At 36.2% G+C, this 14,631-nt stretch overlaps 1 protein-coding gene across 1 annotated transcript in view; it reads left to right on the forward strand.

The window, feature by feature from the left end:
- The window catches only part of Ndst4 (N-deacetylase and N-sulfotransferase 4), a 284,281-nt gene that overhangs the window by 104,780 nt on the left and 164,870 nt on the right, over positions 1-14,631 (forward strand). Inside the window, exon 2 of the mRNA XM_059265003.1 lies at positions 12,569-12,656. Within this exon, the coding sequence (XP_059120986.1) occupies positions 12,569-12,656 (88 nt within the window). The remainder of the gene's footprint in view (positions 1-12,568; positions 12,657-14,631) is intronic.

A 14,631-nucleotide genomic window follows, 5' to 3' on the forward strand; every position in this document is an offset into this window, starting at 1 on the left:
ATATGCAAGATAACTGAAGCATAAGACAATTATTCAAAATAATTATTAGGAATACAATCAAGGACCTTCAAGAACACAGAAATAAATCCATTAATGAAATCTATAAATAGCCAAATAATGAGTGTGATCAGACAAAAACTGTTTAAGACATGAAAGTGGTAATGGAATCAATAAAGAAAACCCAAACTGAGGGAAAATTTGAAATGAAACACTTAGGAATTCAGGCAAGTATCTGAGAGGAAACAGAATACAAGACATGAGGCAATGTCTTAACAAGATAGAAAAAAATTGATATCTTGGTCAAAAAAAATGTTAAATTTTAAAGAATCAAGGCATGAAACATCCAGGAAATCTAGAATACTAGGGAAAATATGAGTTCTACTAATAATAGAAATAGAGGAAGGAGAGGAAACTCAGGTCAAAGGCACAGAAAATTATTTTCAACAAATTCATAGAAGAAAATTTCCCCAACCTAATTAAAAAAAAGGTGATTTTCAAGATTAAAGAAGCATACAGAACACCAAAGGAACTGGATCAGAAAACCAACTCCTCACAGCATATTAATCAAAACACTAAATGTATAAAACAAAGAAAGAATACTAAATGATTCAAGGGAAAATGACCAAATAAAATATGAAGGCACATTTATGAGAATAATACTTGACTTTTCAATGGAGACACTAAAAGCCAGAAGGGCCTGGATGAATGTTCAACAAATTTTAAGAGACCACAGATAACAGCCCAATCACTATACCCAGAAAAACCTTCAGTCTCAATAGATGGAGAAAGAAGAACATCCAACCATAAAACCAAATTTAAGTAGAATCTATTGACAAATATAGCTCTATAAAATATGCTAGAAGGAAACCATCAATCTGAAGAGGTTAATCACATCCAGCAAGAAATAAATCAAGCAAATCAAAAGAATTTGGGTAAAACCTATACCACAACAACATTATTAATAGGGATCAACAAACATTGCTCATTGATAAGTTTCAATATCAATGGTCTGAATTCCCTAATAAAAAGACACAGATTAACAGAACAGATCAAAAAACAGGATCCAACTTTCTGCTGAATCCAAGAAACAGACCTTGACATCACAGATAGGAAATATTCACAGCAAAGGGACCTAAGAAACAAGCCCACGCTGGGTGGTGGTGGCGGCGGCAGTGGCGGCAGCGGTGGCGGCAGCGGTGGCGGCAGCCGCCCGCCTTTAATCCCAACACTTGGGAGGCAGAGGCAGGGAGGTCTCTGTGAGTTCAAGGCCAGCCTGGGCTAGAGAGTGAGTTCCAGGAAAGGCTCCAAAGCTACACAGAGAAACCCTGCCCCATCCACAAAAAAAAAAAAAAAAAAAAAAAAAACCCAAAAAAAAACTGTGTAGCCTTTTTAATATCTGACAAAATAGACTTCAGATCAAAACTACTCAGAAGAAATGGAGAAGGATATTACATACTCATTAAAGGATATTGCAATTCTAAACATCTATACACCAAACACAAGAGCACTCAAATTCGTAAAAGAAACACTGCTACAGCTGAAAGCACATACTGACCCACGCTCAGTAATAGTGGTTGACTTCAATACCCAAATCTCACCCATAGACAGATCATCCAGACAAAAACTAAACAGAAAAATGCTGCATCTAAAGGATGTCATAGACCAAATGAGCCTAACTGAAATTTTCAGAACATTTCCCCCCAATACTAAAGAATACACCCTCTTCTCAGTAACTCATAGAACTTTTTCACAAACTTGCCACACACTGGGAAAAAGGGAAACCTCAATAGATATAAAAAAATTAAAATAACCTTGCATCCTCTTTGATTGCCATGGATTAAATCTGGATAGAAACAACAGAGATTTATGGAAATTTATGGAAATTGAACAACCCACTGGTGAGTGGAAAATGGGTCAAGATAGAAATTAAGAATGAAATTAAAAACTTTTTAAAAATTGAATGTAAATGAAAACACAACTACCCAAACTTATGGGACACAATGAAAGTGATTCTTTTTGTTGTTATTTGTTTGTTTGTTTTTCGAGACAGGGTTTCTCTGTGTAGTTTTGGTGTCTGTCCTGGATCTCATTCTGTAGACTAGGCTGGCCTTGGACTCACAGAGATCCACCTGGCTCTGCCACACAAGTGCTAGGATTAAAGTCAAGCTCCACCACCACCCTGCTTATGAAAGTGATTCTAAGAGGCAAGTTCATAGCACTAATTGTCCATATAAAAATAATTGGAGAGATCTCATATTAGTAACTTAATAGCACTTCTGAAAGTTCTAGGGGGGAAAAAGTAGAAGAAATAAATCCAAAAGGTGTAGGCAGTAAGAAATATCAAACTTGGGGCTGAAATCAATGAAACAATGAAACAGAAACAAAAAAAAGACAATATAAAGTTACAATAAAACAGAGTTTGTTCTTTAAGCAAAAACAAACTGACAAAAGAAACAGACAATATTGACAAAACCTTAGCCAAATGAACTAAAAGGCAGATAAAGAAAATACAATTAACAAAATTAGAGATGAAAAGTGGGACATAACAGACACCAAGGATATTCAGAATATCATAAGAGCATACTTTAAAAAAACCTGTTTTCCACCAAATTGGAAAATCTGAAAGAAGTGGATAATTTTCTTCATGCATACCATCTACTGTCAAGAAAAGATAAGCAATTTAAGCAGACCTGTAACCACAAGTAAAGTAGAAGAAATAATTAAAAGTCTACAAACCAAACAAGGGCCAGGATTAGATGGATTTAATGCAGAATTCTACTAGATTTTCAAAAAAGAATTGATGCCAAAGTTCCTCCAATTATTACACAAAGTAGAAACATAAGGAACATTGCCCAATTCTTTTTAGAAGGCCACAGTAACCCTGATGCCTAAGGTATATTAAGACCCAGCAAAGAAAAAAAAAATAAATTTCCCTTTTGAACATAAGTGCAAAGTTCTCAATAAAATGTTGCAAACTGAATCCAACAACAGGCAAAAACCATCATCCAGCATGATCAAGCAGGCTTCATGCCATACATGCAGGGATGGTTCAATATATATAAATTAATAAATGCAATCCCCAGACTGAAAGAAAAAACAACACATGTTCATCTCAATAGATACAAAAATGTCTATAAAATTGCAACACCACTTCATGAAAAAGTTATGGAGAGTTTAGGGATACAAGGGAGATATCTCAAAATAATAGAGCCAATTTGCAGCAAGCCCACAACCAACATCAATCTAAATGCAGACAAGCTCAAAGCATTTCCACTAAAATCAGAAGCAAGACAAGGTTGTCCACTCTCTCCATATCTATTCAATATAGTACTAGAAGTTTTAGCTACAGCAATAAGTCAACTGAAGGATATCTAGGGGATACAAATAGCAAGGGGAGAAATCAAATTGTCTTTATTCACAGATGATATGATTGCATACTTAAGTGACTCTAAAAATTCTATCTGGAAAATTATACAGCTGATAAACACTTTTAGCAAAGTAGAAGACACAATATTAACACACAAAAATCAGTAGCCTTCTTATATACAAACAGACTGAAAATGAAATCGGGGAAACAACACCTTTCACAATAGTTTCAAACAATATAAAATATCTTGGGTTAGCTCTAACCAAGCAAGTGAAAAACTTGAATGATAAAAATTTTAAGACATTGAAGAAAGAAACTGTAGAAGATCTCAAAAGATGGAAGGATATTCCATGTTCATTTCAGTAAGACTAATATAGTAAAAATGCCATTTTGTCTAAGCATAGATTCAATGCAATCCCCATAAAAATTCCAAAACAATTCTTCATTCTTCACAGATTTTTTTAAAGGACAACTCTCAGCTTCACACAAAAAGTAGGATAGCTGAAACCATCTTAAACAATGAAAGAACTGCTGAAGGTATCGCCATCCCTGATCTTAAATCTTATTGCAGAGCTATAATAATAAAACAACATGATAATGACATAAAACTGGTACACTGATAAATAAAATTGAAGACCCAGAAAGAGTAGGGGAACACTCATCTATTGCTAGTGGGAATATAAACTTGTATAGTCACTACAGAAAACAGTGTGGTGATTCCTCATGAAGATGAAAATAGATCTACTTCAAGATCTAGCTATAGCACTCTATACCATATTCCCAAAGGACACTTCATCCTACTGTAGAGATATTACCCAACTATGTTCATTGCTGCTTTATTCATAACAGCCAAAAATTGGAAACATACTAAATATTTGTCAATGGATGAATGGATAAAGAAAATGTAGTATATTTACACGATGTTATATTACTTGGCTTTTTAAAATGAAATTTGCAAGAAATTGGATGGAGCTTGGAAAAAAAAAAAAGATCATCCTGAGTGAGGTAATCCAGTTACAGAAATACAAATATGTAATGTATTTGCTTATATGTGGATTTTAGCTGTTAATTCTTTGATGAGCAAGCTACAATCTGTAAAACCATAGGAGTTACATATTGAGTAAGGGAATGGGTGTTGGGGTGAGGGATCTCCCTAGGAAGGGGAAATAGAATAGAGAGCTATGGCTGGGCACAGAAGGACAAGAATAGGAGGATCAAATGGGGAGGGGGAGGTAAGAGGTAAGAGGGGTACAAGGGAGGAAATATGGGGAAGAACTGATAAAACTAAAGACAATTTGTGAAGTCATATCGAAACTTAGTACAGTAGAGGCACCGTAAAACATGTACATGTATAAAGGCAATCTGAATGAAATTCTCACACAACAGGGGAGACATAGCCCAAGCAGGACATATCCTGTTGCCAAATGGAGCTTCTACTGCCAGGAAAGTTATGTCTAATTGAGTCGTTGGACAAAGGGGCTCCATGAGAACCCCAAACAATCTAGGCTTGGTTCTGCTCCACAAACTGACAGTAAGTTCCTATCGCTGGAGACAACACCAATACAACTAATTGAACATGCAGAAGTTGAGCTGGTGCCTATCTGGAATCTTCCCCTTGAGCGACTAGTGTTCATGGTACTGGAAGATCCTCTGTACCCTACCAAAGGAGAAAGGTAAACAACTCAGTTACAAAGTCTCTGATCTACAATGATGACCTGCCTGCAAGATACACTTGTGTAATAGTGGCACAAGTTTGTGGGGGTAACCAACCAACATCTTGTTTGATTTAAAGCCCACTAGATGATTTAAAGCCCACCTGAAAATGTTCATGTGGTATAGAACCAGTGAGCAGATTGGCCAAGGACCTAGAGGAAAATCAGATACTACTGTTCTGCTACAGGATCATGGCCATAAAATGAATCCTAGTGACATTTTTGCTATGCTCATAAATCAGACTTTTTTTTTTTTTACTCAGCCATCATCAAAGCTTCTTCTTGCAGTAAATGGAAACAAATACAGAGACTCCAGAGCTGGAAAATGTACAGTGAGAAACCTTGGAACTCTACGTCCTAAATGGGGTATCTCATATATTTGGTTGTGAGTCTAGCCTTTAATGGCTGAGCCATCTCTCCAGCACTAAATGGGGTATCTATCAAACCCCTCCCCTCAAGGCTCAGGAAACCTTGTGAAAGAGAAGGTAGAAAGATTATAAGAGCCAAAGGGGATAGAGGACACTAAGGAAGCAAGGCCTTCTAGACACAACAGGACTGGATGCACTTATGATCTCACAGAGACTGTGGCAGTATGCACAAGGCCTACATGGATCTAATTTAGATGGGACCCCAGTGCTGGAAGGAAAAGTGGACACAAGCCCCTGTCCCTTACCCAGAAGCTATGTCTAATTGATAACCACTGGTAAATGAAAAAAATCAGTTCTTTCTGATGGAGTCTCACTAGGGAATCTCAGAGGAGTTGATTGAGGGAAAACAATGATCAGAACATATTGTATGAAAAGACATCTATTTTCAACAAAAAAAAGAAAAAAGGGAGATATGGGAGGATTCAAAGGGAGGAAGGGAAGAAAGAGAAGGGAGAAAGTTGTAGTTAAAATATAATATCAAAAAGAACAAAAAGAAAAGAAAGGAGGGAAGGAAGGAGAGAGGGGGCTGGGAGAAAGGTAGCAAGAGTATCCTGGCAGAACAAGGAATGAATGAAACAAGTTTAATTCCATAAGAATAGATCAAAGTGTATATATGGACATCGATGCCTTATTAATTAAATGCACTTAGCAAAAGGAGTAGATTCATATAAAGGCCTAAATATAAGAACTAAATGACACATAGTGCCATATATAATGCACTTATACTCATTGTTCCCTGGACTTCATTGAAGTCTCCTTGACACTATTAAAATTGTTCAAACCAGAATCCATAGGCTGTTCTGAACCTAGTTGTGCAGTGAGCAGAAGGCAAGCTTGGGAGCAGGAACTGAACTAGCATCCTGGTGATCATTTCACACAACCGACTTGAGACTTTCTCTACTTTTAGAAGATATGTGATGTTATACACATCTGTATCCAGTAACAGGCATGTAAATCAGGAGTTCATCCTGACCTCCAGAACTGACAGTCTTAACACTCTAATTGAGAAAATACTATGAAAAATTAAGTTTGAATTTCATCTGTCTCTTTACAAGTATCTAAGGACAAAAGTCAACTTTTTTTATTAATATTGAAGAATTCATTATGATATCATAGAATAAGCAAAAGTAGTAATGTCAATTTCAATAATGAACGACTGTGTTTTCTAAGGAAATTACATACTTATTACTTTTAATGTCCTATCAAGTCCTTTAGTGAGTTCCTCATAAATGGAAGAAGGATACAATTTAAAGCCAGATGTATTGTTTTATATGGATTAAAAGCTATTATCAACTGTTTTATTTTACATCTACTTTCAAGTTTAGTTCTCCTACATATTAAGATGTGAAAGCATATTTATACCTACATGGTATTTCACTTTTACTTTTACTGTGCTTCGCTTTTTACTTTATTCTCAAATTGAGATATATCATTTCCAGATTATTAATAACTTTTTTCCAAAACCTAGGGCTGATTTTAGAAGTTTCCTCATGCTTCATCTGCTCTTAACTTTGTATATTGTTTTTGTTCTGATCTTGCTTCTAGCATTTTACATGTTTCTTATTTTCAAGTTACTTTTTATTTTTCAACTCCTCTGTAATTTTCAAAGCTTAGCACTTTTGTTTTTCAAACTTATTTTATATAGTTATGTTTAAATTTTAATAGATTTTAAAAATATATTCATTGTTGTATTTCATCACTGAAAAACACAGAAACTTACTTCCTCTGGTTTGGGAAAACCAAGGAGTATTTACTTAGCATAAAGCAAGATGATAGATGGGCGTCTTTGACATTTCCATCTGAGTCCATTTGCACTATTCTCATAGCATTTGTCTTTTTACACCCATGTTAGTCATGACATTTATTGGGAGGCTAGGCCTGCACAGTTCTACTTCTTTCATCAACAGAAGTGTCAGTGTGGTTCTACAGGTTTAAGTAGTACCAGGATAAGAGTGTTCATGTCCCCTGGCCTCTGTTCCTCCCTTACTCAAGTTAAAATACATTGCTATACAACTTTGATCGTATATGATAGGCTGGTAAAAATGTAACATTTTGTCTAAACTGTTCTGATACAACATTTTGCTGATCTATGTTTATCATTTTAGCATTGAAAAATGTTACAAACAGAATAAATGGAATGAATCCTATTTATTGTCATGCATTAACATGTGCTTTTATCTGACTGAATATAATTCACATGCACAAAATTACATTTTCCAACAAAGGATAGAGAAAAATGACTAAGATTTGATCAACCTGAACACTCTTATTGACTAGAGAGGGAAATAAGATACAAAGTACATATAATAAAGCAGAAAATTATACAAATTTTAAGAAAATAATTTAGAAACAGTCTCTAGGAAATGAAGAAAGGAAAAGTTTGGAAGCATTAAAAGTTGCTTATTGAAGAAAGATGGCATATGGATAGAGATTTAATGAATGGATGGCGTTTTGAATGGGTATTGGGAAGAAGGGTGGCTTCCCAAGCAGAATGAAGAGTGAGAATGACATAGAGACACATAAAAGGCAGTTCATTGGTGGTTCAGTTTAAGGATTATCTGGTGAAGTAGGGAATGGAGAGATGCATGTAGCCTAATGAGATATTTAAGAAAAAATTTTTAAAAATCCCAGCGATTTATGATTGATAGGAAAGATTGACATCTCTAGAATTTATTGAATTTCTTTATTGACCACTATTTATTGAAGTCATATTGTGTAGCAAACAATTTTTGCAGGTCCCCTATGATATAATCTTAAAATAATTTTATTATGTAAGTGTACTCTATTCCATTTTATAGATATATGAAAAAATAAAGAACTCAATTGGCTGATAATACTTGAGTCATTAATAGAATAGCTTCCCTGAGCCAAGTTTCCAATGCATTTCCTGTGTCAGAAGCCTAGCATGATTACAGAGAGGCGTGAATAGAAGAAGCTGAAAATGGACAATGGAAACATTGCTGTTCTCTACAATCTTTTTAAAACCCAAGAGAAAGGTGATGGGAGCTTGCTGGGTAAGGTTGAATCAGGTAGTTTTGTTTCCTTATTAGATTGTTCCCTCCAAAAGCACCTAATGAGCAGGTATGTAGGAAAATATTCTATAAAACTTCCTTCAAAGCACAATCTCAACTTTTATGAAGAGGTGTAATTACACACATGTGACTGTCAGTATCCATATCCTCTTTTCTCTGTCTGCTTCCTCCTTCTTCCTCTCCTGCTCCTTCTCTTTTGCTCCCCCCCTCCTTTTTCTTTCTCCACCGCCACCTCTGTCATCAGTAAGGCCTGAAGCTATGTGGTTTGTGCTTATTACTCTCAATATAATAGTAAGCCCTTATTTAATCAAAGTGATGATGGATGCATGTAGAATTATGAATGACTTTAGGAACTCAGTGCGAAAAACAATGAGTGGATAGGATTGGAGAGGAAGGAAATAAAAAAAACAAATGTGTATTTCAAAATATGGGATCACAAGGACTGAACATTGAGTAGGGGGGACAAAAAGGCACCCACTAAGAGAAAAAAATGCATAATTTTGTTTTAAAGGCTTTATTCCACAGCATTGAACAATAACTTCAGCAAGTTTCATAAATTTTGACAACACCTTGTGTTGTGTTTTTTTTTTAATTGAAAATAGAATACTCTCTCATACAATACATCCCAACCACAGTTTCTCTCACTCCACTCCTCCTAGCCTCCCCCCTCCAACTCTCCTCTCCCACAGATCCATTCCCCCTCCATTTCCTTTTCAGAAAAGAGCAGGGCTCCAAAAGACAACAGCCCAACAGGACAAAAAAAAAAAAAAAAGATACAATAAGACAAGGCAGTTAACTCTGCAGCTCACACGATTGAGCCTATATGATAATGAGTATTCAAAGACGGGTAATTCTTGGGGGGTGCTCACCAACCTAAGACAGAGCGCCTGTGTGGTCTGGGCAGGCATCTCCATGATGGGTAAGGTGACCTGCTGACCTCCCATGCAACCTAAGTCAGAAGCTCATTTATTAGTAAAAGGGGGAGTTGTAGGTCCCTGGCCCCCATTTTGGGTAACTGTTGCCTTGCTTGCTGACCTTGACCTTGATATCCTCCCTATGCTAATTCCCTCCTGGGTTTCACACTCCCGAATGCTTAAGGGAAGTTCCTTGTCTGTGTATCCTGCATAATGGGCATTAACAGCTTAGATGCAAGATTGTAAAACATCGGTAGCGAACTTCTGCCCTCCAGGGTTCTCTCATTGTGCTGTAAGCCTATATTTAAGACCTCCTCCCTCCTTCAATAAACGGCATTTGGAATTAAAATAATAATAATAAAAAAAAGACAAGGCAAAAGTCTTGAGGCTGGACAGCAACTCAGTAGGAGACAGAGTCTCAAGAGTGGGCAAAAGAGTCTGAGATACATCTGCTACTACTTTTAGGAGTCTCACAAAAACACCAATCTAACAGCCATTATATATAAACAGAGGACCTGGTGCAGACCCATGCATGTCCCGTGCATGCTGCTTCAGTCTCTGTGAGTCCATGCAAGCACTGCTTAGTTAATCTGTATGCCATGTTCTCCTGCTGTCTCCACTCCTCTGACTCCTGAAGTCTTTCTTTCTTCTTCCTCTGGGTTTCTCCAATCTCTGGGTGGAGGGACCCAATGACCCAACAAATATGGATAGCTGGATAGCTCCAATTTACTCTCTCTCTCTCTCTCTCTCTCTCTCTCTCTCTCTCTCTCTCTCCCTCTCTCCCTCCCTCCCTCTCTCCCTCCTTCCCTCTCTTCCCCTCCCCCTCTCTTCCTGTCTTTGTCTTTCTCTCTCTACAATGTCTGGCTGTGGGTGTCTGCATCCATTCCCATCTGCTGTAGGAGGAAGCTTCTCTTATGATGACTAGAAAACAGATTGATTTGTGAGACTAGCAGAATATCATTAGAAATCATTTCTTTAATTTTTTAAGACTATTCTTGTTTGGTTCTACACTAGTTTTGGGCTGTCCTTTCTCCAATTTCTGGCCATCCAAGCAGTGTCAGGCATGAGCTCCCTCTTGTGAAATGGGCCTCAAGTTATTGGACAACATCCTCTTTTTAATATTTACTTAAGTCTTATTGCATCTTGTTTTACCATGGTCAGCTGATACTCTGGGAGGCCTGCTCTTTTCTGAAGAAGACAGAGGAGACAAGGATCTGCGGGTAGGACTAGAAGGAAGGGAAATTGCAGTCTGGATGTATCAAAAACAAAAAATAAAACCAATCATGTTCAATACTTGCTAAAATTCACTAATACTAGTTAGTTTAGCTTCCCAGAAGTGTTTTTTTGTTTGTTTGGTTGGTTGGTTGGTTTGGTTTGAATTTTTATGTTTTTCCTGTTTGTTTCTTAGTTTCTTTGTTTGTTCTTTGTTTTGATAACCTTAAAATAAGATTGGTCATGATTGTTTCCATCATAATTATGGTCTTGGATAACCACTGACTGTCGTATTTTATTAGTATCTGTTTAGTCACTGTTCCTCCCTCCCTCCCTTTCTCCTTCCCTTCTCCCCACCTTCCTTCTTTTCATCCATGCTTCTTCTCTTCTCTTACATTAATGTTGGGTCCTTCAGGACCTCTCAAACAGTCCTGAATAGGGAAGTGAGGCTTGAGAAGAAAACAGATAGAAAAAAAATAGAGACATAAAAGAAAAGACAGAAATACAGGATAGGTTCGAGAGGGCTCTCCATCAATACCGCAGCAGCCCCAAGTTTATTTCTCATTGCCTTTTTATACAGAAGCAAGGAGGGCAAAAGACCTCCCACTCTCAAGGACACCATAGTTAAAGGAAAAAACAAGCATAAACACCTCCTAATTCTCAAGACATCTTGTGACCATGCTTTTGGCCAAACATCCTGTTATCCAGCCTTGAGGAGACATCTGGTAACCATTCTTTTGGCCAAACATCTTGTTACCCAGGCTTAAGGAGCAAAGACAAGCTTGAGCTCTCTGACCTTGAGTCCATGATGGAATCAAGCCACAAACTGGAGTCACTGTGGGCTCCCACACATTAAAATCAAACAACTTACAAAGAATAGTAAGGACCATAAAAAAATGTTTGAAACCAAAAACTTATTCATCATGACTGATGCCAAGTAAACAATCTAAACATTGGCTCTTTTTTCACCCTAACAGATGGATCCAGTAGCCAAGAAGTATTGAAATTGATAGCACCAATTTTCTACCAGAATAAAGTTCTCTTGTAAAATCTAATGGAAAATAGGATAAGAGTTCTCAATCAATAAATTGATAACCATGCCAATAAGAAAAAAAAAGTGTATTGGAGAGTTCCAAATTCTGCTATGTATGTTAAGATGGGTGACAGAACTGGAGGATTGATAGAATGAGTAATTCTGGCTAATTACTGCCAATGTGTACTTATCTTACCTACAAGTGGGAAGTTATAATAGTGTAATTAAAAAATCTAGGAATTAAGGAAATGTTTGCTATATTGGGATAATAGAGAACACTTCTTTGTGGAGTTGGCAACATATAGCATATTTATTCCTATATGGTTTATTTTTTCAGAACTGCAAGCAATGCCTTGTAAAATGTATATTGCTCATCTGTTTATGAAGTAAAAAACTAAAGCTTTCACTTTAATACTTTTACCTTAAAAATCATGGGAGCGGTAACATGATCACATAATGAAATGTAGTGCAAATAAAAGTTCTGCCCTGTTCCTTAGTAACATACATAGAACTTGTCTATAGCAACAATTTTGAAAGTTTCCCCATGGAAAGGAAATGTAATAATCTGAAATTCAAGAAATGTCTCATACAAAATGAAAAATGATTTCAAGGCTGTGCAGTTGGAGAATTGGCTCTCAGTGATGCATAATGTGCTCAGGACTTAACTGTTTCACAGTTCTGTGACCTTCAATAAAATAACATCCGTAATAATTAAAATAGCTGTAATATGAATACACAGTTGATGCCCATCAGACACCACAACTCAGCAAAGTTCTTATTGTTTCTCTCATGCCCACACATTTGTGAAAGGGACATCCCAAACTTCATATTTATTTTTCTAAAATTATGTTAATTTCTTATTTATTTCAGGCATTACTAGAGACTCAAAATTTACTGCGCACTCAGGTTGCAAATTTTACCTTCAACCTTGGATTTTCAGGGAAGTTTTACCACACAGGTAAGAAGTAGCTTTGTGTTCCTCAGGCAGCTACATATAAATAGGATAGAGAACTTTAAATGTTACATAAGTAGTAGACATAGGATGTCTTATTGATTATGGAGGATGGGAAACTTGGGTGCACTGTATGAGTAGCTAGATCCAAACATCAAAGAGTTTGTTTACTTGGCAAAAACTTCTAAATTCAAAGGCAAAAGAGGTAGAGCATTGACTTTAGAACTCTGTAAGAGGAACCATCATTATTATGCCAAGTGTGACTGTGCATTCTTTTGTCTGTGTCATGTAGGCAAATGCACAGTGTAGAAACAAAGATGATAGCAGCACCAAGATGAACAGAACTGGGCAGAATCTTTGGCCATCAAACGGTTGAGAGATAAATACTTTGGTATTATTTTAATGGGATATGGGTTTTATAGGCTCAAAGAAATGCAGTCGACTCTAAAGGTCATCTTGTTGATTTACCTTCCTGTGAAAATTTTTTCCTAAAATTATTTTTACTTAATAGAGCTGATATCTATAAAAATCCTCACAATCAGTCATGCTTTTTCCCCCACCTCTGTCCAATTATCTTTCTGTTTATTCCCAGACCCTCAACAGACTCTCAAAACAGGCTTGGTGTTTACATACTTTATGTTCTCCTGTGTCTTACTTCTTTGCACCCTCACATCCAGATTTTGACTTTTACCTTGAGAATATTAGTATTGTGCCATGTTACATTAGAGTACAGAGAACTATGTTCATAAAATTTATTGTCTTACACTTGTAGAGAAATTGTAGTGAATTATGTGTTGGGGCCTCTCTGTAAAGAGGACATTCAAGATCTGTACCTATCTGTGCATTTGGCTGTAAGTTAAATGCTTTGTTTAAGATGTTAAATTGTAGGTTCACAGCATCTTAGAGGAAACATATGGTCATCTTTATGCACTTACGCAGCTTATTGACTCATTAACAATATCCCATCAAAGGTAGCCTGTAATCATTCTAGGGGCAGCTTGTTTACTCAAGGAGTGTGTCTAACGCAAAATTCAGTATGGTTTATTAGGAGAGTAAAGTAGAAATGGCTTGTTTTTTTCCTGATGTATGTTAGTTAAACTTTTTGTTCTACTTTGAAATATTTAAATTTGTTTAAAGTAGTAGAAGGGAAATTAGTACTTAACTAGTTGATAAATCAAATGATTGTATATCTTAAAGGGCATTTGAAGAGAGATTGGGTCATCATCTCTTCACAGGTGAGGCAATTCTAGCTTATGATTTTTAAAATCACCATGATTTTGCAAATCTTCTTTAAAAGCCTCCTTAAGAAATGAGTTCAGCCTTAAGAAGCTCTGACTATGAAGTCATAAAGCAGATAACTGTAATGGCTGTGTCTGCCCATGCAGGGGAATAAAGCTATGGGATTACTTGGAATTCATATACAAACAGTACAATTTTGTCTTAAATAGCTTCCTAGTGTAAGAAAATCCGTTCTCTTGGATATGTAGATAGCCACCTCCACCTCAGTTTTTATTCCCTTCTCATACTTAGACATATTAAACCTGCCAGACAAGTTCAGAGTTAGTGTTGATAGAAGTTATGGGAATTCTCATTTCTTCTTTATCATCCTGGGCATGTGTAAAGTACACATACATTAGGAAATAAACAGGACAGTTTTTGTTAATATTTAAAAAAATATTTACTAAAATACTCCCCCAAAAACACACTTAATTATATCTTTTAAACATACTTCATTGACTCTGAATTGGTACTAGCATAGCCAAAAAAAGGAAAGAAAAAAGAAAAAGATAAAGAAATGATGATGATGGAATAAATATTCCATAATGTGATGCTACAGTGATAGCTCACTTAGCAAATAGGACATACGTATGTATAAATACATAAATCTTAAGAATTTAATTTTCTCCACATAAATATATTTTATTTGACTGCTCTGTTGTGTGTCTAAAGGGGTAATAAAAATTATTTTTCAAGAGTGTAA

The sequence above is a fragment of the Peromyscus eremicus genome, chromosome 6 (genome assembly GCF_949786415.1).
Source record: "Peromyscus eremicus chromosome 6, PerEre_H2_v1, whole genome shotgun sequence".
In the NCBI taxonomy this organism is placed as follows: domain Eukaryota; kingdom Metazoa; phylum Chordata; class Mammalia; order Rodentia; family Cricetidae; genus Peromyscus; species Peromyscus eremicus.